Raw genomic sequence first — 24,656 nt, forward strand, 5'->3', positions numbered from 1 at the left:
CCTTGCAGACGTCTTGGGATTCTCTGCGCTGTTTCCGCTGCAGGTGGTCGAGAAGCCCTGGATGGACCCCTTGGAAGCAGGATGGGAGGCTGGGAGAAGAAAGTCTGGAAGAGCAGTCAGATTTCTTCCCCATTAGATAATCTGGAGGAGGAGCAGGAGGGGGAGCAGAGCCCGGTGGCAGCACCTCCTCTCTCTGTCCTGTCGCTGTCACATGGCGTGTTCACTGGGTGGGTGTGTGTGTGTGTGTGTGTGTGTGTGTGTGTGTGTGTGTGTGTGTGTGTGTGTGTGTGTGTCCCCGTCCCTGGGGACTTACTGGGAGCGTTCTTGTTGATGTTTCTCTCTTGTACTAGCTGGTGCTCACACAGGCGTTTCCAGGGAGTCGACCCCGTGAAACCACAGGGGAGGCCCCCCCTTTTTAAAATTTTGGCTGTGTTGGGTCTTCTTTGCTGTGCACAGACTTTCTCTAGTTGTGGCGAGCGGGGGCTACTCTTCGTTGCGGTGCGCGGGCTTCTCATTTTGGTGGCTTGTCTTATTGCAGAGCACAGGCTCTAGGCGTGCGGGCTTCAGTAGTTGTGGCACGTGGGCTCAGCAGTTGTGGCTCGCGGGCTCTAGAGCGCAGGCTCAGTAGTTGTGGCGCACGGGCTTAGTTGCTCCGCAGCGTGTGGGATCTTCCCGGACTAGGGATCGAACCCCTGTCCCCTGCACTGGCAGGCGGATGATTCTTAAGCACTGCGCCACCAGGGAAGTCCGAGGCCCCGTTTATCTGAGAGTAGCTCGTCCTCATTCTCTGCCCTGGGATAAACAGTTCACTTGCAGACTCTTAATCCCCTGGGCGGGAGAGCCACGATAGCCTCTCCACGTGGAGGGAATCATTCAAACGTCCACATCGAATTAGCACGAGGCAAAGCAGAGTCAGGCACTCAGACCAGGAGGCAGTCTCTGAGAAGTTGGCTAAATGGGCTCTGGGATTTGAGACGTGACCGAAATACAGCACAGTGGACTGTGCTGGACTCCTGTCCCCGGTGCGCCGTGAGCTCTTGCTGGAGAGCCCGGCGCGCGATGTGCTGACTTACACACACAGATTGTTCTGGTAGCGCATCAGCTTTGCTCTCTTGTAAGAATGGCTTTTGTATAACACGTTTAAGTGTAAGGGGGGCAACACCATGCAGATAGGGGCTCCTGATCTTAGACCTGCGCACTGCCCTAGGACGAGAAAGTAGCATTAAAGCAGAAAAATAATTAACTGTGCCCTAAACGAAAGGTGGGCTGGAGTTGCTCACGGAGACAGATGTAGCCAGCGTGACGGAGGTCAGGGGAGCAAGGCCGTCCTCGTTCTGGAAAGTCGACGCGGGGGTCTGTGTCCTGACAGTGAAGAGTGCCCAGTGACACGGAGGGTGGCTTTCTGTTTGCTTTTTAAGAGGCTAGTCAAATGTTTGGTCACAACTGCATGCAGATGAGTTTATCATCTTGACAGTTGATCCCGGGTCTACCCTTAGCGTATTTCAGTGATTTGCTGAGCAGGAGGGAGAAAAATGTTTACCTGAGGGCACCTGAGTAACCTGAATATTTCAGATCAGACAGAGGCCTGTGAACTTTATCGAGGTTTTCAGTTGAGGAGTCACTTGTAGTGGCCTACGAAAGGAACCCTGATGTTAATTAACATGGTAGAATTTGGGGGAGGGAAAGATTGGGAGTTTGGGATGAGCAGGTGCAAACTATTATCTATAGGATAGATTTATACAAGGTCCTACCGTATAGCACAGGGAACTATATTCAATATCCTGTGATAAACCGTAATGGAAAAGAATATTAAAAAGGAATGTGTATATATGTATAACTGAATCACTTTACTGTACAGCAGAAATTAACACAACATTGTAAATCAGCTGTGCTTCAATAACGTTTTTTAAAAAATGGTAGAATTTGAGATCTGGAATGAACTTCCATGCAAGTTTTAGTCTCATCATCACTTTGTGGTCCAGGCTCACGGCTGACCAGTTCAGGGGGGCCCAGGTGGGACCTGGGGGTTCCCCCTCCGTGTCTGCATCATGGACCACACAGCCACCGCGTCCGCATCAGTCTGGATTAGAGCAGATGGTTGCCATTCAGAAAAATTAAATCCTTCAGTTAATGCAGCCTCCCCATCCCCACCCCCAAACACAGTCATACAAGAAGGTCAAGAGTACTGGGGTGACTGAGATTAGCACAGGGCCTTCTTCTCTTGAACCTCACCCCCCTTTATTCTTAGAAAGCCCTGCACAGTTGTGGGCCAGTGTTGAGAAGCTTTGGCCACGGTCGAGTCCATCCGGTGGGCACAGTGCCACTTCCATCTCTTCTGTCTTCCCACAACTGCCTGCTTGCCCCCAGCCTCCTGCCCCTCTGCCTCCTGTGCCCCCCAGGGCAGTGAGTTTTGGTTTCTTTTTTTGACCTTTAGCCTCTCGGTTAAGGGTGGGTCGTGAAATTGTGACGACGCACTGTCCCTGCACCTGGGCCTCTGATGGGCCACGGACGGGCCAGCTCCGTCCCACTTCATATGGAGAACTGTGTAATGAGAACCCATGAGGAGTCTGCAGGCGACAATGTCAAACTTGTCTCAGTTAAAGTGCCTGAAGTCAGAGGTTCCAGAAGGTCAGCAGCAAGGGTACTTCGCCTGAGTGGTTTTCTCCCTGGAGAGAGGGTTTTCCATGTCCACGGTGAATCCAGCCACAGCCTGAAAAACGGTTCCTCCTCTTCAGGGTGATGCCATCTTCTAGTTGCTGTTGCCATAAAGTTAAAGCCATACGAAGACAGGCGCGGAGGCCACCGCAGAACCGCAGCTGTGGGGCTCGGTTCCCAGGATGTGAGAAGCAGGGCACCCCTCCCACACCCCGCGCGCTAGAGCCATAGTGGGGAAGGATGGGTCGGTCCAGGCAGCTCCCCGCAGGGCATCCTCCGCCCCTCCTACTGTTTCTCTATCTCTTAAATCAGGAGCAGGTGTTTTGGAATCAGGCTGAACTGGGTTTAGATTTCTGCACCTTCCCTTCCTGCACACGGCTTGCTGTGTGACTGAGTGATTCCCCTCCAAGTCTCTAGCCCTTTATGTAGAAAAACGAGAGGGATAGTGGTCTCCACCTCCGGAAGTTGATGGGGGCAGTGATCAGATCTAAAATGCGCATGCCCAGGTGCCCGTGGTGCTTGGAGCACTTGCACGTGAACTTTGATCGGGATGATCGCTGGTCCAACTGTGGTCACCCTGCTGGTGCTGTCAGTACCGTGGCTCCTCCGATTGGATCTTGGAGGACTCAGAACGCTGTGACTTCGTGAGGGTCCCAAAGGAGGGCGGTTCGACATTTCCAGAAAGCTTATTTAAAAACCCTTGACATGCACTGGAATTTAGCTGTGTTGCTGTTTAGGGATGGGCAGGGGGCTCCCTGGAGGAGGCGGGCCCCAGGAGGGAGGTGGGTGTGGTCACTGGGCAGAGAGCTCCAGGACCCAGAGGACTTTTGTGGGGCGGAGGGGAAGGGCAGTTTCCTCTAAAAGAGGGAGTGAGGCTACAGGAGATGTTTATTTTCCTATTACAGAATAAGTCCTAGAGACATTTTGGGTGCAGTTCTGCCTCTACTTCCAGGAGATTTAAAATTTTTCCATTATTCCATCATTGACTTTGTCATGCTTTAAAAGCCTTTCACACTTGTTATATGTCTTTTAAAAATGTGTTACTTTAATGATCCTTCAATGCCGTACCATTCTTCCAGAATTCAGGGGAAATAAGAAAGGGTGGGGAAATAGAACATTTGGCGTTTTACTAAATCAGTCTTTTTAAGACATTTGCTAAAGTGTTTATCTAACATGGGCTGTTACGTCAGAAATGTCAGAAAGGACATCAGCCCTCTGTGTCCTGGAGCAGCGCTTTGCACACTTGAATAGAGATACTTAAGAAGCAGTCTTCTTGAGACAGCTTCCTGGGCTCCACCCCCAGAGATTCTGATTTAGAAGGTCTGGGGTGAGGCCTGAGGGTCTGCATTTCTAACACTTGTGCCACGTTCTCTGTTGACGCTGCTGGTCCGGGAACCGCACGCCAAGCAAGGAGCACTGGATGTTAAAGGGTGCGATGGACTATACAGTGTATCAGGTGTCACTAATTTAAGGATCTGGGCTGTGCCTAGGTGTCCTGAGGTTGATGGAGATGAAATCAGTTAGAAGCACTTCAGCTCTTCATTTAGATCAGGAGCTGGCTTCTCTTATCATTTACGCTGGAGTGCCTTTTACATCAAAGTAGTGGCTTTTTAATCTCTAGCTCGAGTTAATATATGGAGTTGCCGAGGCAATAGAATTCAGTAAATCAAACTCGATGACCATGTTGGTGGACAATCAGAAAAATGTGTTTTTGATTGGAGAGTGAGCTTTGGATGGAAAAGATGAAAGTAAGCATTGATCAGACCTAGGAGGAGTGAAGAGGGTGTGAGGGAGCCCCTTGCTGCGCTGGGAGCTGGGTGGGTTTGTGGGTTTATTCATTCACTCCCCTCCCGGCCTCTCCTTATCACCCCTCCCCCACTCCCTCCATCCGTTATGTGTTAGTTGTTCTTCAAGGCAGTTCTAGGCACTGGGGACACAGCAGAGAAGAAAGGCCATAAAACTGGACGCTTGTGCTACGGCTTGCATAAGTTCTGAGGTCCGGGGGATTCTTGTAAATGAGATTACCCTCCCCCTACCACCCTGCTGTTCTGAAGAATACCTGGCAAACAGGGCACAGAAAATTCAACGTGATAAAAAGTACCCGTTTTCAGAGTAGAAAACAAAAATGTGGTTTCTGCAAATTACAGACCTGTGAGTTTAGCTTCAACTGCGGCTAAAAGTCTAGAAAGACTTATCAAGGAATGTTCTGTGGGAAGAGCTAGGCTGCTCAGAAGAACCCCAGCCTCTGACTGTTGGCAGCCTCAAGACCAGCCAATATAGAGACAAGATGGGCTGCCACTCTGTGGGCAGTGCCAACCGGGAGGGAGATCTGGTACCATCGAGAAAACTATGCTCTGATGTCTGCATAGCAGTATTCTTGAAAATCTTTTTTGATGTACTCTGATCTCCATTTTGACACGTTATGGAAAACATACTTGCACTGAATGTTCCAGACAAGTGGCTGTTCCTCATGTTTAAAGAGCCCATGCAAATGAACATGAAAATTCCTGTAGGTAAATGAACGAAACCTAGTTAATCTGAGATGCCATTGTTTGAGCAAACAAGCGAAGATTAAAACCAGTGGTGACAGTGACACAGAGGTATCCATTCCTGTGGCCGTGTTGTGGGGATGGGCTGGACGGTGGCCCAAAGAAGCCTGTCTATCGGTGGGTAGGGGACGGGCAACACTGAGGCCCCCAAATAATGACGGGGCAGTCGAAATAATTTGCCCTTTCTAGAAAGCAGTTTGGAAATGTGAATGGATAAATGGTTTGTACACTTTGACCCAGGAATTATGCTTCTAGGAATCTAAGCTAAGGAAATTACGAGATTTTCACAACAATTGATGGAGTAATTTGTATTTCTACCCTGTCGTGTTCCAAAAAGGATATAAAGTAGCCTACTTTATAGTAGGATGGAAGGGGTAAGGCAAGTAGCATCGATGAAAATGTCTTCTCTTGATGCAAATTAGGCTTACATTACACAAAGTGTCTTCTAGTAGGAAATGCTTAGGGTTTGGGGCACCTTTTTGGTTTTTGAACTCAGTTTTGTAATGGTTATTTAACTGAGGGAGAAATACAGGATGACGCCCACCGTAGATCATACCAGAGGGGTCGGCCTGCCTTCATTTGAAGACACACGTGGACTGGGCAGGAGACTAGCTGACGGCCTTTCCGAAGGCGTAGGGAAGGATGCTGCAAGTGTGTCCCTCTGGAGCAGGCCACCCGACCCCGGGTGGCTGGGCCTGGCTTCCAGGTTTATCAGGGGACCCCACCGAGGCCACCTGGTCACACTCCAGCCTCTGTCCATTACCCATCGAGGTTCTGCCCACCCACCTGCTGGGTTCCTACGTCTTGAGACTCTTGTCCTACCCTCTCCCTGTGGGTTCACTCACACTTGAGGAACCGCCCTAAGCAAATTCCCTGGTCACATGTCTGTGGGGTGACGACATTGGTTACACCTTAAGGGGACAGCTGGAGGAGGGCTATGCATGTGAACACAGGAGATTTCAGAACTTTATTGCACAGACATTGCTGAAACCTCGGGGAAGAGGGCTCAGCGCTGGAGGTAAACAAAAGTGTAAAAGATAGCAATACCTGTTCTTCCAGTGATCAGCAAGGGTGGGAAGGCAGCACAGCACCGGGAAGGAAAAGGGCCTGGCTTTGTAGTCAGCTGACCTCGCCAGGAATCCTTAAACCGTCCTCTCTCCTTAGCTGTGTGGCCTGGGGCAAGTCCTTTACCTCCGAAAGCCTGTTTCCTCCTCTTGAAGGGAGGAAATGGTACCCAGCCATTGTGCAGGGGCCCCCTCTTGCTTTGCTACATACAGCATAGTGGCGTAGGTTCACTGCTCTCTTCTGCCTGATTTGTGCCAACTTTGTTTATTATTGGATGGATTAAGTAGTAAAGGGGAAACAGTCAGGATTTAAAGGTGGTCGGCTTGAGGAGAGAGATGTAAAGATAGATTTTAAAGTCATTGTCTTGCTCAGAGCATAAACAAAATTGTTGAAAGCCAGCCCCAGTCCAAGTTTAACCATTAAAAATAGCCTTTCTTATTAAAAGCAATACATGTCAAGTTTAGAAAATACAGAGAAAGAACCAGAAGAAACATCTTACCGGTACTGAGAGGAGATTATAATCAGTGTTCTCCAGCTGCTTATTTCAGTCTGGCCTGTGATGAGGTGATAAAAGGCAGCGGAGGGATTTTATTCATAACTGTGTATTTCATGTAACCTGGGCTCTTTTTTTCCTGGCCTCTTTGTAGCCGGTGGAATGGTTGTCAGGAACCTCCATTCATTCTTCTTTGCCCAGTAATGTGTTCATTGCGGTGGTATTTCCTGAACAGCTGGGGCTGCTTAACTATGTAACAACAATAGCAAGATGAAGGAAACAGACTTTCCAATGGAATATTTTGATATATGACAGATCGAAAAAGGGCACAGTATTCTGCATCATGGATACTGCTGATTGAATGATGACCAGAGAAAATCTAATGGGCCCAGCATCACTGTCCGAAGGTAGAGACCAGGGTAAAGAGTGGTCCACCCCGTCCAAGGTCATCCACAGACGTCCGTGTACGGGTTTAGTGGAGATGAAGTGATCCCAGGACCGTGACACATTTCAAGTGACAGGAACTAGATATTGGCAGTCAGTAGTCCCCCTTGGCCAGTCCTAAAGTTGACGTGCTCCAGTCCTAACCCGCAGGACTTTTTAAAGACTGTCTCTTCTCGTCCCACGTGACAGCGCTTGACGATAATTTCATCTGAAAAGGCTCCATCATGGGTCTCTGCTTTATTTTCACGAAGGCAAATAGTCTCAAGAAAATGAGAATAAAAATATCCAACGTATTCTATCAGATTCTCTGAGTTGCTTCTCATGGCTCTATCTGGGCCAAATTTAAACATTATAAGGAGTAAGCAGTGCGGGTTTTCAATCTTTAGATTGTGTCTTTGTCACTATGATTTGCATTCATATAGGAAACCCAGCAAACTTGGAAAGAAAATGACTTTCTGATTGAATCATATTCAAACAAGCTCTTTCATGAATAAAAAATATTAATTACTGTACCCAGAGTGATCCCCAGGTTGTTTTTGTTTGTTTGTTTGTTTTTTGAGTTGTGTGATAACAGAAACATTTGTGCATTCCACCCAAGGTCAGCATAGATTTAAAAGCAGACATACGCTTTGAAAATTAATTCATGCTGGAATTGAGAACGTGGAATTAATTAGGTGTCCAAAAGCATCCCAGGCTCACCTCACTTTACTTTTGATCCTCATGCCTTTATTTCACCAGTGTTACACTCCCTACCCTCAACTTCCAAAGTGAAAGCGGATGGAGAGAGCAGACCCTGCTGAGTGCTTTTATCTGATCAACTAATAACAAAGTGTTTCTCAAGCCAGGCTGTGTGTGAGCCGCACCCTGAGTGGAGCAGTTACCTTGGAGAGAAGCAGGTGGCTCCCCTGTTGCTCTGTGGGTCGCCTTGGAGCAGAATTCCTTACTTTGTGGGAAGTAATCTAACTTAACCATATATATATATTTTTTTTTTCCAGAAAGCATGATTTATTCATGTTTGAATTTGTTCAGTGGAGATTTCCAGCCTCCTTTTTATCCCCCCAGTGAGACTCTGTCCTGCGTGCTGTGGGCGAACCTCTGTTGGATCAGAGGGGGCAGTGCAGAGGAAGGCAAGGCAGTTGGGGCTCTGAGCCTTCCAGTAAGTAACTCGCAGGGCTGCACAGGCTCAGTCAGACAAGGGAAGAAAGCGTCTTGTCCGGGAAGGCCGTCCACTGCATGTCCCCTTCCCTGTGAGGACACAGGAGTCGTCCTTTGCCGCCAGACCACAGCCCATTCCCACTGGCCTGGGGGGTAGGTCATGCCTGCTGCTGATGGGGACAGCAGGCGGGAGAGAATATTGCTTTCATTTATCCTGGTGCCTGACCACCACTGTGGAGGCTCGGGTTTGAACGTGACACACCTTTTTGGCCGGACAGTCCTCATGCACCTGTTCTTAGGGCTACTTTAAAAAAAAGAAAGAACTGACTTCTAAGCCTAAAATCTTGCTTTATGCCTAGTGAACAATGCAGTCTGAACATAAGAGCTACAAAGGAAAAGGAGAAGCATTGCATACCGCTCTGTGCCAGGGGTCTTTAGTTGAAACTGCTGACCATACGCATGGGTTTTGGTTTAATATTGGAGCAAGACACGCCTGGTTTTAAATGAATCCAGTAACGTCCATGACAAGGTAGAAACGAGAGTCAAGACTGATCCCAGCCCACACGTGTGCTGTGAATTTTCCTAGTTTCCCCGAGAGGATGGCAGTGAGCCTGGGGGGGTGAGACTCGGCTTCCTCCGGAAAAAGCTGAGTTTCTCTCTGTCCTGAGTTTCACCAACTAGTGACTGTTACTCCCGTTGGGGCCTGGGGAGCTTGGGAGCTGAGCTGAGCATGGCAGCACCTTGTTGATGTCGGGCTTGCTTTGAGTTTTTGCTGCGAAAAATGCCTTTTGTAAATCCAAATGGGACTATTAGATATTGAATGCATCCCTTCCTTTAAGAATCGTTGTTGTTTTTGGTTAAACCATGATGCCATCTCGATGATGCCATGAGCTGTGGAGCCCTAACCTCCAGTACCTCAAAATATGACTGTATTTGGAGACAGGGCCTTTAAAGAGGTTATTAAGTTAAAATAAGGGCACTAAGATGGACCCTAATCTAATAAGACTGGTGTCCTATATTATAAGAGGAGATTAGGACACAGACAGGCACAGAGGGAAGCCGATGCGGAGACACAGGGAAAAAACACCACCTACAAGCCATGGAGGGGGAACTCAACCCTGCCGACACCTTGACTTTGGACTTTTACCCTCCAGAGCTGCGAGAAAACACGATCTCTGCGGTTTAAACCCCCGAGTCTGTGATACTTTGTGACGGCAGCCCAAGCAGACAAGAGCAGTGATGTTTCAAACGCCATTATGAACGTTAAACTGTTGGTCTTGGTCATCAAGGTCATTAAAACCTTGGTAGCCAATTAATCATTTATGGACATTTTCCTTTACACTTTTAACCCTTTTGGAAAGCATTTCTGCTTCTCTGTGCACACCGTTTTCTGTTAGCAAAATAAATATCTTCTGTTACTAGAAATGACGAGATTTTGCTTTAGAAATAACGCTGCTAATATAACCCTTGGAGGAGCTGAGTTGACAAAACCACAAAAGTTCTGGATCCCCTGGGGGATGGGCAGTTTTCCTGATGCCCACGCGGTGGTCCTGATCTAATTGTATCCGGAGTGTGTCTGATGCTAAGAATTTATGGCTTCGTAAGTGAGTACATCCTCTTTAGGGAAGGGAGCACTGCAATTGACAGACTTCCTTGCTGCCTTCCGGGGTCGAGGTCAGGGGTCAGGGGCCGGGACGAGGGGTGAGAGGGCCCTGGGGGCACACAGGGTGGGGGGCAGGGAGCAGGTTTCAGGGGGGCCCAGAGGGGGCTCCCCAGGAGGAGGCGGGCTCAGCGGGTAGACTGGGCAGTGGGTTGGTGATTTGGGGCCATTAGGTTTTCCTGGGAGGGTTGCCCTGGAGTCTGGCTGGAGGCTGAAGCCCTCTCAAAGCCTGTACGGGGAAGAGGAGGGAGCCTAGGGCTTTGCTCAGCCCTGAGGGAGGGATTTGGGGATAATCTTCACCCCTGGACTGGTACCTTGTCCCTAGAGATTCAAGTGAAATGGGCGCCTGTTTTACCCCAGGCTGCCTTGAACTCTCAGTTTCCCATCGCGTGGAGCTGGGTGAGGGGCGTGTCGTGTGTGTCTGTGTGTGTGTGTGTGTGTGTGTGTGTGTGTGTGTGTATCACTCCCTCTGCCTTCCTGCTTCCGAAGTCTGTTACCTCTTCACCCAGCACCACCCGCAGCAAGATGAAGTTCCCTGACCCTCTCCCGCGACGCGCTCTCACCCTGTCTCCCCACCCTCACTTCCAGTGCAGCCTCCCTCTGTGGGCTCGGCCTCACCCCTTGGGTGCAGTCGGTACTTTGGGGAGGGGGTGGGGCAGGGCACACCTGGAATGAGATCCAGGGCACCTTTTCAACCTCTCTGCGAGTTACTTTCCAAGTCTGTAAAACTAGGGCTAATAACAGTGCCTGCCTCATCGGGGCGTTGGGGGAATAAAATGGATGAACTGTGTCAAAGCGTCTGTGAAGGGCCTCTGGCTGAGCCTGGCCGTGGCCTGCCCTCCTCCAGCCTTGGCCTTGGTCACATCGGGAAGAGGGGCCCAGGGCTGCTCTGGCTGAGCCTGAAGGCCCCGTGAGGGGGGGCCGGGGCTGCAGGAGGGTGATGGGGAGCCGGCTCCTTGGGGGTCTGGGCGGAAGTGCCAGAAGGGCTGGCTTGGGGGTGGGCCTGCCTGCCCTGCCTGCCCTGCTGGTGGCCTGGTATCTTCGAAGCCTCAAAGGTTAAACCTCTGGTAGGACGGAGCCGCACACGCTAGGCTTTGGTACTGGGAATCTTCGATCGATGTAAAATACCTTTTTACACCTTGTCTGGAAGGGAGCGGGTAAACTGAAAGCGTGTTGCATGCGTGGCTTACAAAGAATGGCCACACCACGGCCCCTTCATTCTTGGCCACGAGTGAGACCCGCCCCTGGCCTGGCCGCAGGAAGTGGGCCAGGCCCCTGCACTGCAGCCTGGGGGAGGTGGTGTGGGCAGGCTGCAAGCCCAGGTTCATCCCTTTGCTTGATGACAGCCTGTGAACGCTGGCAAGTTCCAGAGGAGTGGTGTGTGCCGGTGGTTTTCGTGGATGGCCATCCCAAGTATTAAATTTCCTTGGGTGTGAACTTACAATTCCATAGAGCAGTCTTCCTGAGAAAAAGGCCTTTTGCATGAACATTCTGCTGCCTAGGTCACCGTTTTTTGCGCCCAGAGATTTCCAGTGACAGCTGTCGCTTCTCTGGAGATTCTCGGACGGTTTGGGTGCAGCGAGGTGGTATTTGCAGCGTGGCCATCCCTGTGGGTCCTCCACAGCTCCTGACAGCTTCCCTGAATGTGCCATTTGAAAAGTGAGGAAAAACCATTATTTTGAGAACTTCTGAAGTGCCAGGGGCTCAGAGCCTTTGGATCCTTGCATTAACTCCGGGGGAGGTCCCATTAGTAGCCTCCCTTTAAAGAGTTCTAAGTTATTTCAGGTGTTGTATTTCTTCGAGGGTGTTCTAAGCACCTGGCTCAATAGCCTGCATTTCCTTCTATCTCTGGAAAGGCCCAGTGCTCGGCAGGTAGCCCCTGTATGCTGAATCCCCGCTGACCACTCCCATCCCGGGATGGCTGGGGACCTCTGGGCGAATCCCCACCCGCCTCCTTTTGCATAGTGGGTGTGGCCCAGGCCCGAGGGGTGGGCAGGGACGGAGCAGCCCCACCAGGGGATCCCTCCAAGGAAGGCCTTCTTGAGGCTGCAGACTGTCTGCCCTGTGACCAGCACTCCCCTCCCTAAAATGAAGCTTCTGATGCGGGTGTACTCCCCGCAGGCAGTCAGGCTCTGGGAACTCGCCACCCCCCCCCATCATGTTTGCCTGTTTTCCACCAAGGGAGGGGCACCTTTTCTCAGGGGGCAGCCACCCAAGATCAGCTGCAGCTGAGGCTTTCTGTGGCCAGGGGAAGAAATGAATCACCGTCTTCGCCGAGTCTTTCCCTAACCGCTGGAGACTTTGTAGATAAACTCAGAGGGGGTTGGGTGGCCCTGCGGTGTAGCGGGATAAACTGGGGCATCCCAGAGGGGGGGCAGGGCCAGCAAGTCAGCTGACCTCTGCCGTTATCTGTAACATGACCGACCAAGGCACTACCCCTCCCCTCCGGGACTCAGCTTGGATCAGCCACCTGGGTTGATCGAGTGAACCACCTGGGTTGATCGAGTGAACCATTAGGCAGCATTTCTTAAGCAGAACGCTGATAAGGGCTGGGGTTTAGAGATAAAGTTGGTGGCCCCATGTCAAGAACCCTGATCTTCTGGGGGAGGTGGTTATGTAAATGGCAAATGGCAGGTCAGAGCAGGGGGATCGATACCCAGAAGGGGTGTGCACAGGTGTGTGTGGTGGGGAGGCCACACACAGACACCCGAGCCCGGGCCCCAGTGATGAGAGGAGTTAGCTGATCCTGCAGCCCCAGCAGGAGGCAGTGGTGAGACTGGGTGGGGAGGTGAGTCAGGACTAGGAAGCAGTTTGATGGGTTACAGGGAAGACTTGGGATGCAGATGACACACGTGAGCTCTCAGCGCCGGGGCCGGTGCTTCACAGACGTCATCGCATCTGGTCGTCTCATCTGCCCCGTGGGTATCACCTGACTGCGTAAGTGAGACTGGTGCAGAGACTCAGGGTCACTTCCCCAAAGTCACACGGGGTTTGCATCATTCTGGCCTTGGAGTCCGGCACCCCGGTGGCTGTATTATACTGCAGGGGTGAGTGGGGGCTGTCTGGGGCCTGGGGCACCAGTGCAGGAGTGGGCATTTTCCTCTGCAGGTGACATGAATCTCTGGGGGTCTGAGCAGAATTGTGCCCTAAAAGTCCGATCACAGCAGAAAGGATGGTTGCCCGAGGATGGGCTAAGCTGGGCCGTGGGGCAGCCAGGTCCGCCTGCTGTGGGGATCCAGTGGAGGACGAAGAGGATGGGGAAATGGAGGGAGGAAGGAGAGTTGGGAGGACGTTGGCAGAGGCCAAGGGCACGCAGATGGAGGAGAGGCTCTTGTTTCTGTTTCTTATTAAATGGGAGATAATTGAGCATTTTCATGGGCTGGCCTGGCCGAAGGAGAGGACACGATTGTGATGGATGGTACAGGGTCCGTTTGCCAACTCTGAGTGGGAGACGTGGGTGTGGTTGTGAGGCTCGAGAGTGAGGCCGCCCTGAACGCTGGCCTGAAGTCCTCCTAAGAGGGCCTGGTGCCCTGGCGTTCTCAGGGAGGGCGGTCAGCCCGGAAAGTTGGAACGGGGAGGGTGGGTGGGAGCCCAGGGCTGCAGGCTGCTGGCACCTAGCCCTTCCTGCTGTGCGAGCATCTGCAGTGGGCCCGCTGCCTCCACGCTTGAGCTTGCACGAGAGCCTCCTGGAGATGCAGAGGGTTGGGTGGGCGCCATGTGCTGCCGGGCCGTGGACACGTGTGAGGAGCGTCGGTCCAGTGGGGTGGAGTTTGGACGGACCCACCTTTGTGGGGAGCGCAGGAGCAGAGGTCTCCGAGGCACCAGTGGCTGGTGTAGACAATGAGACGTCTCTCGGCCTTTGCCGGATACAGAAGGATCTGAAGGATTGGGAAGGAGAGGGTTCATTAAAATAACTGCTTTGGTGCAGTTCTGGAAGGAGAGGCTGGCCGGCATGGAGGGCTGTGGGCAGAGAACGGCTGAGGATGGTAGGACAGCGCTGGTTCTGGGTGTGGCCGTGGGAGGAGCCTCTGGAAGCCAGTGAAGGACAGGCCACTGGGGCTGAGGAGGCAGGTGTGTGTGACCAGGTTCTCCCGGCCGCCCTGGCCGCCTCCCTTGGGGTGGAGTGGCTGTGACAGAGGGACAGGAGAAGAGGGACCCAGGGATGGCGCCTGAACCCCAGCTCTGCACATGACTTGTTGCAGAGCCAACTAGTCATATCTTAGGTTATATGACTTTGTAGTTTAGAGGCTTTTCAGGCTGCCCTAGATCCACCCACAGTGGTGCCCAGAGCCGGCAGGCTAGGCATCGTGAACCTCCTTTTCCAAATTTTGGAAAGTCTTGTGCTGGTTCATTGCCAGGCAGATCACAGAAGTGTTAGCAACACTCCTGGGGGGACAGCGATGACGCTGGAGGGGAGAGTCAGTAAAGATTTTGAGTCCTGTGGATTGTTTGGCCGTGGCTGATTTATTTATCCTTCCCCTCCTCGGTCCATCTTTTTTCATGGAAGGTCCTGGGGTTGGTGGTGGTGATTTTTGAAAGGAGGCAAGCGTAGGACAACATCATAACTAGGTAAAGAAGCTCAGAGCTGCCCTAGTTGTCTGGGCTAGAGACCCAGCCTTGCCTTTCCCCTGCGCCCCCCTGCCCTCCCACCTTCCTGCTCCAGGAACCCCTCACCCCTCGCCCCTACTCCTTGTGCACTGGGTGCTGATGACCGGTGTGTGGCAAGCAGATGAGAAGGCACAGATGTTCTGTTCCATCTTAACCGTGTCAGAACTCATCCCGGCGACCCACTCGTCTTCTGTCCCCAGAGCTCTAATGCACATTGTAACTACCAAGGGGCTGGCTGCTGCCATCAGCCGCCGTGGAGCGTTTATCCTCTGAGCCTGGGGACCACGGAGCTGGTGACACATTGGCTAACGAAGGCAGGAGGCTGGTCACATGTCTCCCACTGCGGATTTGGGGCAGAGGGGGGGATTTGGGCTTCGAACAGGCATCTTCACATGCTGTTTTCAGCACTTAGAGAAAAATATATCAAACCTTCAAGTCCCCTGGGCACAGATGAAAGATTTCCAGATATCTCTGCAGCCAAATCCCACACAGGATGCAGTAGTGATAACTCTTGTTCAAATAGGCTTTTCTTGATGGTGAGCTTTGTAGCAGTGCGGATAATAATTCCCACGGCATTATTTGTGTTCTCGATTCTTAGTTTCACAGAAGTTCTGGATTTTACGAATCTTTGGGGTCATGGATCTAAAGACCAGCCTGGTAAACGTCCAGCTGTTGTCACACACACTTAGGTGGCTGCTCTTTGACAGTTCGTGGTGTTTTGTTTTTACTCCAGAGGCTGTTAGGAGGGTCCGTATCAGACTCTTCCCTGTGTTTCGTTTTGGTTTTTTTTACAGTCCAGGTCTTTTATTTTCTTTACACCCATCATGCCGCGAATCCATAGGGAATGGGCTCCAACAGTTCAGGCTCCTTTCCATTGGGTCTCACGAAGTGCGCTTCTCTGGCTGGAGCAGGCTGGCGCTTCAGTTGAACCCAAGTACCTTTCTCTTTGGCTCCCTTCTTTTCCTCATCATTTTCCTTCACCCGTTTCAGGAAGCTGTCTCGGCTCTTAGGGTGCTTAATATGCTCGATATGCACATTCATTCTCTTGGCAAGAATCTTGCCCTTAACTTGTTTGTTTACAGTGATGCCAACAGCATGCTGGGTAACATTGTAGCCTCTCCCAGTTTTGCCGTGGTAACATTTGTGGAGCATTCCTTTTTGAACAGTGCCCGTTCCCTTGATATCTGCAATACCACCTTTCTTGTAGATTCGCATGTATGTGGCCAAAGGAACCACTCCATGTTTTCTAAAAGGCCTAGAGACCATGTAGCCGGTGCCCCTCCTCTTTCCCTTTGTGTTGGTCATTTTGGCAAATTACTGGAAGATGGCAGTTCCAGCTGAAAGGCTCTTCCCTGGGTTTTCATTGTCGACGATCGGGCAGATGTTATTGTTAGGGGAATCCCTTCTGGTGGATCCTGCAGAGGAAAATGTTACCAGATCAGCCCGGCCCCTCGGCCCCTCATGCACTCGAAGGCTGGGAGGGTTAGGTAATCTGTAGGAGTTTCTTGGGTTTTCTCCACACAAATTCCAGAGCTTCTTTGCAGCTGTTCAGGGGACAGGTGCAAAGTTGTGTGTTGCCCTTGATTAAATCCTTCTGACTCATCAGCTGAACTGCCACAGAGAGCTGGAGGCCGGGAAAGGGGATCGTCCTTGCGGGGAGCCCCGGCTGCAGCCCAGCGCCCGGCATCGCAAGGGTGACATTAGGTGGGAGCTGCTCTGGTTGTCACTCCATGGGGTGTTGGCATTTGTTTCCATAAAGTGACAGGGAGTAGGCTTGGCTTTCATTCTGTCAGCATCTTAAGTCACTTGTGCCTGACACTTAGCAAGGAAGACCATGAAGATGTTTCTCACACACTCCTGTATTTGGGAGTGAGAATCTATTCATAACTGACAAGGGGCATACTTCTGAAATCAAGACTGCTCCTCCCTGGTCTGCTTAAGTGGCTCTGAGGTTTCCTAGGGGCTCCTGTTCCAGCTGTGTGGAGGGCCCTCTCCTCTGCTCCTCCCCTTTGGCCTCAGGCAGGTGGCTTCCCGTGGACTCAGCTGCTGTATCTGTGAAATGGGTCAAATTAAAATCTTTTCGGCTCTAGCTTGCTGTAATTTAAACAGCGGTTCCCATTTGCAAAGGATGGAGTGATATCACCCTGAGCTAGTGCAGGAGCGGACCGTGTGACAAAGTACCTCCAGCCCTTGGTCTGTGGCCTGTCAGGCCTGCGCACAAGTCCGTGCAGGGGCTCGTGGCGGGAGCTGAGATCCCACGTGCTCTGTCCACACCTGGGCAGTGCTGGAAGGCACTCCTGGGTCCAAGCCTCCAAGCATCTTGCTTAGGACATTTTCTGATTAAAAGTAATACAACATTGCTTTGGATTTTAAATAATTAAGGTAGGCCAAACTTCAGTTTTTTCCTTTCCAGCGTTTTAATCACATCCATGATACTTATTCATTTAAACTAATTGTAACTGATGACGTGTCTGTCACAGAATGAGGACCAGTAGTGGCCTCCTCTGGAACTCCTGCTATTCTTCGTATTTTGGGAAGGATTACAGGACATCATTGCTTCTCTTTTTGTAGAGAGATTGTCTAGAGCTTTTCATTACTACAAACAGAGGCAGGCAGAACTGGCTGAATTAATAAAATGGTAAAATGAATAGCTGAGAAGACGGGAACCCCTAGTCCCCTTTTCACGTGGGTGTGTCTCACCTGTGCCTTTGGACCCGCCCGAGGCATTTTGCCTTCAGGAGACATTTGCCAGTATCTGCCGACGGGGGGAGGGGTGCCCCTAGCATCTAGTGGGCAGAGGCCAGCGTGCTGCTAACGGAACATCCTACGATGCACAGACTGCGCCCCTACCAAGAATGGCCCAGCCCAGAATGCCCAGAGCGCTGCGCTGGACACACCCCACTCTGGATGAAGGCCAGATACCGCTTCCCTTTCGGAAACCTTTTTTTTTTGAGTGTTTCAGGTAGAAATAATAATCTTCTGCCTTCCTCTTCCCCGCCTTCTTCTTATCACATGTAACACTTTCTTCTGGTTGGTGGTTATTTGTGACACGTGTCAACCCCCGCTGTCAGAGGTCCACCGACTGTCAGGGTGTTTGTTCCTGATTCACCTTCGACGTGAAATCGTCTGCAAGTCAAGTGTGAGCGCCCAAGCTGCTGCCCCGCGCAGGTGTGGGGCCGACCGCCAGCATCTTGTAGCGATCACCTGTCACCTGGAATCCGCAGGAGGGTCTCCCAGAGAAACCTCTGCTGGCAGGATACTGAGCTGGACTTGAGCTACCGCTGGGGGTGGGTGCGTGGGTCTCCGGCCCCTCCTCTGCCCCGGCCCACCCGCAGGGGCACCCAGCTGTCTGGCTTCCATGGGGACAAAACTGCCTGATTCTCAGATCTGAGGATGCCTTCGGACGGGCAGTGGATTGAGAAAACCCTTTCTTCTAAGGTCACACCAAGTTCAGTTGTGACCAGTAGTCGCTGACCTGGTTTCCTCACTCAAGCCTGGAGCATGGCTGTCTTGCCCGTTGAGGCTGCACCTTGGGGCTTCCTGTTAAAATGGAAGTGTGTGGAGCACAGGCGCTGCCTTGGGATGTCTGTGCATCCGTACACGTCACACGGTCCCGTCGTTAGGCTGGCAGTGACTGCATCGCTGTCGTTCCTTGAGCAAGAATGCCGGTAAGATGTAGGTGCTCAGAGGCCCCCTGTGGTCTTTCTTCTGCTGAATGCCCTTGCCCCAGGGACTGAGCACGTGCCTTGTCCTTCTGTGACTCAAGGGCCTCTCACTTGAGTTCCACTTGAACCTGCAGTTTATAAAATGAGGGAAAATAGGGCCCCTAATGAGTTCAGCCCAGGCAGGGTGATTGCAGAAGCTGAGCATCACGGTAGATCTTAGATCAGAAACCCTTCCTCCTGCAAGGATCTGACTCGAGTCTTCTGCCAAAAGGTAAAACATGAAATTGTTAGGAAAACATACATGTCTGTCTTTGCTTCCTGTTTGTATCTGTCAGTCAGCCTGCTGCCAGAAAAGAGGCTGTCACGTGCCCCGTGACGGGGGGAGGGGTCCTTTGATGGCTCCTGGGGTGGGCGTGCAGAGGCCAGGGCACGGTCCACGGGTTGCAGGTTTCTGTTGCCCACAGATGTGGTTCTGCCAGGATCCTGTAAATGCGATGACTGGCTGGCAAGTTCTGTTAGTTGGAAAGTCAGCTTGCGGAACAGATGGCTCTGCTGACTACCAGGGGTTTCCTTTAAACAAGGCTGATCAGCTCTAGGAAAGCTTGCAAAATAGTATTTTCATGCAGGATGTTTAATTTATAGGCAGCTAGAAATGGCCCAGGACAGGAAAGTCGTGGAGGGTGGCCAAAGGATCTCATAAACTTGGGACGGGGGGAGGGAAGCCAGCTGCCGAGGTGATGAATGGGGGTGTAGGTAGGGCTGGCCCCTCTCCTGGACCCCCATGTGGTCCTTCCCTTTCTGACATTGGCATCTCTGCAGTGCCAAGGCTTTGCCTACTTGCCTGCCGGCTGCTCGGTTTTGATGTGGCAGTGAGATCGACTACAGTCTTCCGTTCTTTTTTTTTTTTTTAAAGCCAAAATGGTGATACAGATATACTCCATGGCATGGAAAAATTCAAGAAGTAATGGTCTAGCAGGGCTGCTTTAAAAAGCAACAGGAAGATAAAGCGGTCATGCCCACCTGAACACATATAGTATGATTATTTTTATTTTTCAAAGGCAGGTCTGGCTGTGAGAAAGGATTTCGATTTTGGAGGGGCAGGTTCTGTCTGAGCCTCTGTCTGTCTTCTTTGCATCGGAAGAGCCCATGTATCCAGGGCAGTAGGGAGAGGCCATTCTCCCAGGTTTTTCAGTGCAGACGATCAGGCCTCACACGGAATCGTTACGATTGGTATGGAAAATGGGTGCTACTTGTGAGGCAGAAAGCACTGAAAGATAGTGAACAACACCGGCTATAGCAGAAAGAGGTCTCCTCGTTCAGTGTCATCTAAGATTCCAAGTTATCTAAGGTGGATAGAATGGAATCTTCTACTCTGCAGCCTGCATCCTTGGGCGGCAAAGTGCAAAACCCGGGCTGGATTCCAGACAACCGCGGAGTGATTGGAAGGACCCTAACAGTTCAATATTTGAGTTCTAAAGAAATGCTGTTTCCCCACCTTGGGCTCTGTGAATGCCCAAGATAACAAGATATACTTTATATCTTATGGGGCAGCTGATTTCATATTAAAATTCATCTCAATGTTTGGAAGTTGCCATGGTCTCAAACACTAGTGAGAATGGATGCCAGGCTAAGTTAGGGCCTTGGATTCTGGTCCTAACAGAGATCCTGGCCTCTCTGCATTGCTGAATTTCAGTTTCTCTGCTTATAGACCTGGTGGACCTTTAAGTCTCGACAGCTGTAAAATTGGAGGCTTTTGCTGTCTCTTTGGGAGCTCGTCCATCAGACCATGCTGGGCACCGCCCTGTACCACCCTTTCATTCTCCTCTCTGTCTTTGTATGTTACATCACTTGGCCTTGCGAACTGCAGCGTCTTTCACAGGTTTGTGAATTCTCGGAGGACAGAGAGACTCTACCTTCTCACTGCGGAGCACCACAGTAGATGCTCAATATATATATTTGATGAATAAATGAACAAATGGAAAAATGAATAAGTGAAAACTTGCTGAGATGTTGAGATATCATTTGTGTTCAGTTAGTGTCAAATGCAGTAATAGTCTCAAATTTGTTTCTCTCTCTGATGTCCACAAAGCAGAACACTGACAAAAGAAATGATGTTGAAGCATGGAAATGGGCACAGGCGGTGTGACCCCAAGTTTAGCTCTCAGCCATGAGCTGCGTAGCCTTGGGGAAAGCACACACCCTCTCTGAGCCTTCACGTTCCCCTAACCTATGGGTTCTAGAAACCTCATTCTGATAGATGATTATTGCCTGGCTCTAGCTCTAGAAGTTGGTGATCTGTGTCTTATACAAAGGGGGCTTTTTATTGAAACTCAAAAGGTAAGACTGATCTGTCCTGGGGTCCCTATCTTTGCAGTGAGGACATGTGAGAGACACATTCCTGAATCCTTTAGTGCCAAGAGCAGGTGGATGGAGCTTGTGAGCCTGTGACAGTGGCAATTTTGTGTCCAGGTAGAGCCACTGAGGGTGGTCAAAGGTGTTTTAAAGTACTTAAAAAAAATCCTTATTTTTTAGAGTAGTTTTTGGTTCATAGCAATATTGAAAAGGTACAGAGAATTCCCACATCCCCCCCCCCCGCCCCCACCCCAGCCCCCAGTACATACAGAGCATCCCGGACCATCAACATACCCCGCCAGAGTGGTACGTTTGTTACAACTGATGAACCTACACTGACACATCATCCTCACCCGAAGTCCATCGTTTGCATTAGGGTTCACTTTTAGTGCTGCACATTCTATAGGTTTGGACAAATGTGTAATGACACGTATCCATCATCATTATATCATACAGGGTATTTTCACTGCCCTAAAAATCCTCTATGCCATAAAGTATGTTTTTAAAAATAAACTCAACCAACTTTTGGTTTATTTCATCAAATCCAAATATTTCATTTCACTCTGAGGTAAAATCCAGATTTCCTAGGTTATAATCTCCTTTGTAAGAGACCTCACGATTCATCTTCATATCCTTTTCAGTGCCATAAACACAACAGTTGCCCCATAATTACTTGTTAAGAGATTAAAGAAGGGAAATCAGCACTTGCGAACAGCTGTCTAATCCCAGAGTCACACCTGGCCTGGCCTCGAGCACTTTTCTTAGAAACAGCCTCCCAGCAGTCTTTGGCATTTCCAGGACTAGAGAAGGCTGTGTAAAAGCATCCGGTTTGATGAGTGGACCTTGTCTTTACCACATTTTCCTTCTGAAGCTTTCAAACAGAGAGATCTATGTTCAGGACAGCATGAAGAACTTATGTGTTGATCAAGTACGTGTGAATATAGTGCTGCATCAGATAATATGAAGAACCAGTATCTACAGAGCCAAGAGGTAGCTGGTGGGAAGATGATGGGAGAAAAATCAACACTAAATATTAATGGTAAAGGGACTTCCCTGGTGGTCCAGCAGCCAAGACTCTGCGCTCCCAATGCAGGGGGCCCAGCTTCGATCCCTGGTTGGGGAACTAGATCCCACATGCCACATCTAAAAGATCCTGCGTGCTGCAACTAAGACCCAGTGCAGCCAAAGTAAATAAATAAATATTTAAAAACAAAAACAACCCGTTGATTAAAAAACAATACTAGTGGTAAATATTTAGCACTTACACAGAATGCCTGCCCATAGTCTCAGCTAATTCAGCCCTCACAAGAATGCTCAGAGTTTAGGTACTGGGTTTTTGTTTTTGTATTTCTTTTCCATCCCCCCTTGACAGGTGTACAAACTGAGGCCTCTAGGAAGGAAATGAACAAGCAGGGCTGGGACAGGCAGCCTTCTTTGCTTTCTTCTGCTCTTAGCCACTGTATTCTGTGGCCTGTTATCCAAGACAGCAAATGCCTGCCTGTCAGGAGTTTTTCCCCACCCGTTGGGAAGATACTCCAAAATATTATTCTAGGAGTGAAACTGCACGGTCCTTCACTTGGAGGGCACTGGTGTGAACCGCACCCCCATCGCCGGATGCTGCCTTCCTGGGCCCTTCTTTGTTCTCTCCTTCCTGGGGGTGCACTTGCTCCTCTGTACAGTTAGGGCAACAAGTACCTAAGATACCTTGATTTTGAAAACAAGCCTTTTGAGTCGCTCCTTCAAAGCTCCTTGATTAGGAGAGGTTCTTCCTATAAACCCTCAGCAGGTGAGAGATGGTCCATATTCTGTTTGCTTTTGCAAGCCAAGCCCCAGAGTGTCGGTTCAGGCGGGCGCTCGCTCCTTACCCCCCACCCCCCCAGCCAGTGCACCTGAGGCTCCGGTCCGCGCGGCGGCGGCGATCCACCCCGGCGCTTAGGCCTGGCCGCCGAGCCGCGCGCCCGCCGCCGCCGCCGCGCTCCCGGGACTCGGCAGCCGGGCTGGGCGCGCGGCCCGCGGTCCCTGCCCGTCTGCCCCTGCCCGCCCCGCCCCGCTCCGGCGCGCATTTCCATTTTAAACCGCCGCCCGCCAGCCCCTCGCCCGCGGCCGGCGCAGCTGCCCGCGTGTCCCGAGCCCACGGAGTGGAGGAGGCTGCGGAGCCGCCGAACTGTGCAGAAAAGGCCCGAGAATGAGAGCGGGCCCCGCGCCGTAGACAATGAAGCCGCGGGCGCCGCCGCCCGCCCCGGGCCTTGCGCGCCGCGACCGCACCTGCCGGCGAGACAGTCCCCACGCCTGACCGCCCGCCCGCCCGGCCCCGCCGGCCCATGGCTCGGCGCCCCGGACCCGGACCCCCGCACTCGGGCCGCGCGGCGCACGGGCCGGCGGGCGCCAGGGGCGCCGTTCCCGCAGCCTGAGCGCGGCCCTCGCGGTGAGCGGGGGGCGTGGACCCTGTTCGGGCTCGCCCGCCCTCCGCGGCGACCGCCCCGACCGTGCGGCCCGGCCCGCGGCTCGCTGGATGCGGCGGAGCCCCGGCGGGCGGCGCGGCGGCCGCGGTCCCGGGAGATATGTACCTGCTGGACGACAGCGGCGAACCCGCGTCTCCGCCCGCGGACGCGATGCCGCGCGGGACGCCCCCCAGGAAGACCGTCTACCGCATCTCCGTGACCATGGTCCGGAAGGAGCAGCTGGGCGCGCCGGGCCCCGGCGGCCCCGACCCGCGCCCGGCTCGGAGGCCCCGGCCCGCGCGCTCCCCGGACGCACCCGGGCGGCTAGTGGAGGAGGCGGAGGAGGTGGCGTGCGCTGAGGACCCCGAGGGCCGCCGGCCTCGCGGCTGGGACTTCCGCACCTTCCGCACCCGCAGCACTGGGCAGCTGGAGCTCGGGCGGCTCCGGCCGTGCGCACGCGGCCCGGAGCCCGAGGCCCTGGCCGGCAGCCCCCCGGCAGCGGAGGAGGGGCCCGGCTCGCCCGCTCCCGGCAGTCCCGACGTGGAGGGGGCTCGAGCCGCGCCCTTGCGGCGGAGCCTCAGCTTCAGGCACTGGAGCGGGCCCGAGGCGCCGCGGGGCCAGGCCCTGGGCCGCGGGAGGCGCCACAGCAGCTCCGGGAGCCTGGCCTGGGCTCCGGGCGGCGAGGTCGTGGCCGACCCCGGGGCCGCCCTGGAGCCCGCGGCCTCCGGGCAGCCCGCCTCGGAGAAGCGCAACACCCTGGACGTGGGCGAGGTGCTCAGCAAGAACGACGCGCTCTCGGATCTGGAGCGCTGGGAGCGCAGCAAAAGCAAGAACCGCACGCTGGACAACAGCGACCTGCAGCGGCTGGAGCGCGCGCGGGCGGCGGCCGCGGGCTCCGGCGCGGCGTTGGAGCACCGGCTGCTGCGCTTCTTCAGCGGCATTTTCGCGCGCAGGGACGGCGCGACCGGCGGTCCCTCCCCGCGGAGCGGCGCCTCGCGGCCGCGCGGCTACTTCAGCAGCCTGCGGCGGGTCCCGGCCGACGCGCACTCGTCCAGCGCCGAGAGCATCGACGGGTCCCCGCGCAGAGGTGGGCAGCGCGGCCGGGCAGGGGAGGGCAGTGGTGGGCACCGGCCGGGGGCCCCGCAGCGGCCTGCCTGGCAGAACACGCCGGGACTTGGGAACGGCTAAGGGACCTGCCCTCCCAGGTTACCAGCCGGCGAGTGGCCGTGCTGGAAGTGAACTCCGGTACTGCGGTATTTCCCGTCATACTGCAGTTCTGGAAGTTCTTGACTGCCCCTGCTCCCAGCTGCGTGTGCTGGTGCCTTTCAGGGTCTGTCGCTTTAGCCACTGGGAGCCCGTCTAGGGAAACATAACCTTGCCAAGCGGTGCCTTTCTCCCGCAGATGCTGGCGCAGCCAGTTCTCCATCAGCGGGCCCGTGAGCTCGTGCTGCACCGCGCGCTTGCCGGCTGGGATACCTGTGGGCTGCAGCAGGGAGCTGGGGCTTGGCCCCGGAAGCTACCACGCAGGTGCTGCGTGGCCAGGAGAGGCGGTGTTCATCTTGGTTAATT

General features: G+C 52.8%; 1 protein-coding gene and 1 pseudogene across 18 annotated transcripts in view; one reads left to right on the forward strand and one right to left on the reverse strand.

Annotated features, from left to right (window-relative positions):
- AGAP1 (ArfGAP with GTPase domain, ankyrin repeat and PH domain 1) overlaps nt 1-24,656 on the forward strand; it is a 550,747-nt gene that overhangs the window by 132,195 nt on the left and 393,896 nt on the right. For 3 of the 14 annotated variants that reach the window (XM_082466337.1, XM_082466336.1, XM_082466338.1), the window contains exon 1: nt 22,714-24,174. The exons of 4 other annotated variants lie outside the window; for them this stretch is intronic. In XM_082466337.1, coding sequence (XP_082322463.1) covers nt 23,208-24,174 — 967 coding nt within the window. In that variant the 5' untranslated portion in view covers nt 22,714-23,207. Of the gene's footprint in view, nt 1-22,706; nt 24,175-24,656 lie in introns of those variants that run through there. 7 more of the 14 variants (XM_082466334.1, XM_082466342.1, XM_082466331.1 and 4 more) reach the window with 4 other exon arrangements.
- Nucleotides 753-23,328, reverse strand: LOC309663042 (large ribosomal subunit protein eL21 pseudogene; annotated as a pseudogene). 4 transcript variants are annotated; one of them, XR_014268419.1, is made up of 3 exons: nt 14,785-19,995; nt 13,806-13,899; nt 7,308-11,660 (listed from the first exon to the last, which is right to left on the reverse strand). The product of XR_014268419.1 is annotated as a large ribosomal subunit protein eL21 pseudogene (transcript). The 4 variants fall into 4 exon arrangements; XR_014268417.1 differs by lacking the exons at nt 7,308-11,660; nt 13,806-13,899; nt 14,785-19,995 and adding exons at nt 753-2,080; nt 23,214-23,306; XR_014268420.1 differs by lacking the exons at nt 7,308-11,660; nt 14,785-19,995 and adding an exon at nt 23,214-23,328 and having other exon boundaries at nt 12,521-13,899.

Source organism: Balaenoptera physalus (genome assembly GCF_965194825.1).
Source record: "Balaenoptera physalus genome assembly, chromosome: 6".
NCBI classification, from domain to species: domain Eukaryota; kingdom Metazoa; phylum Chordata; class Mammalia; order Artiodactyla; family Balaenopteridae; genus Balaenoptera; species Balaenoptera physalus.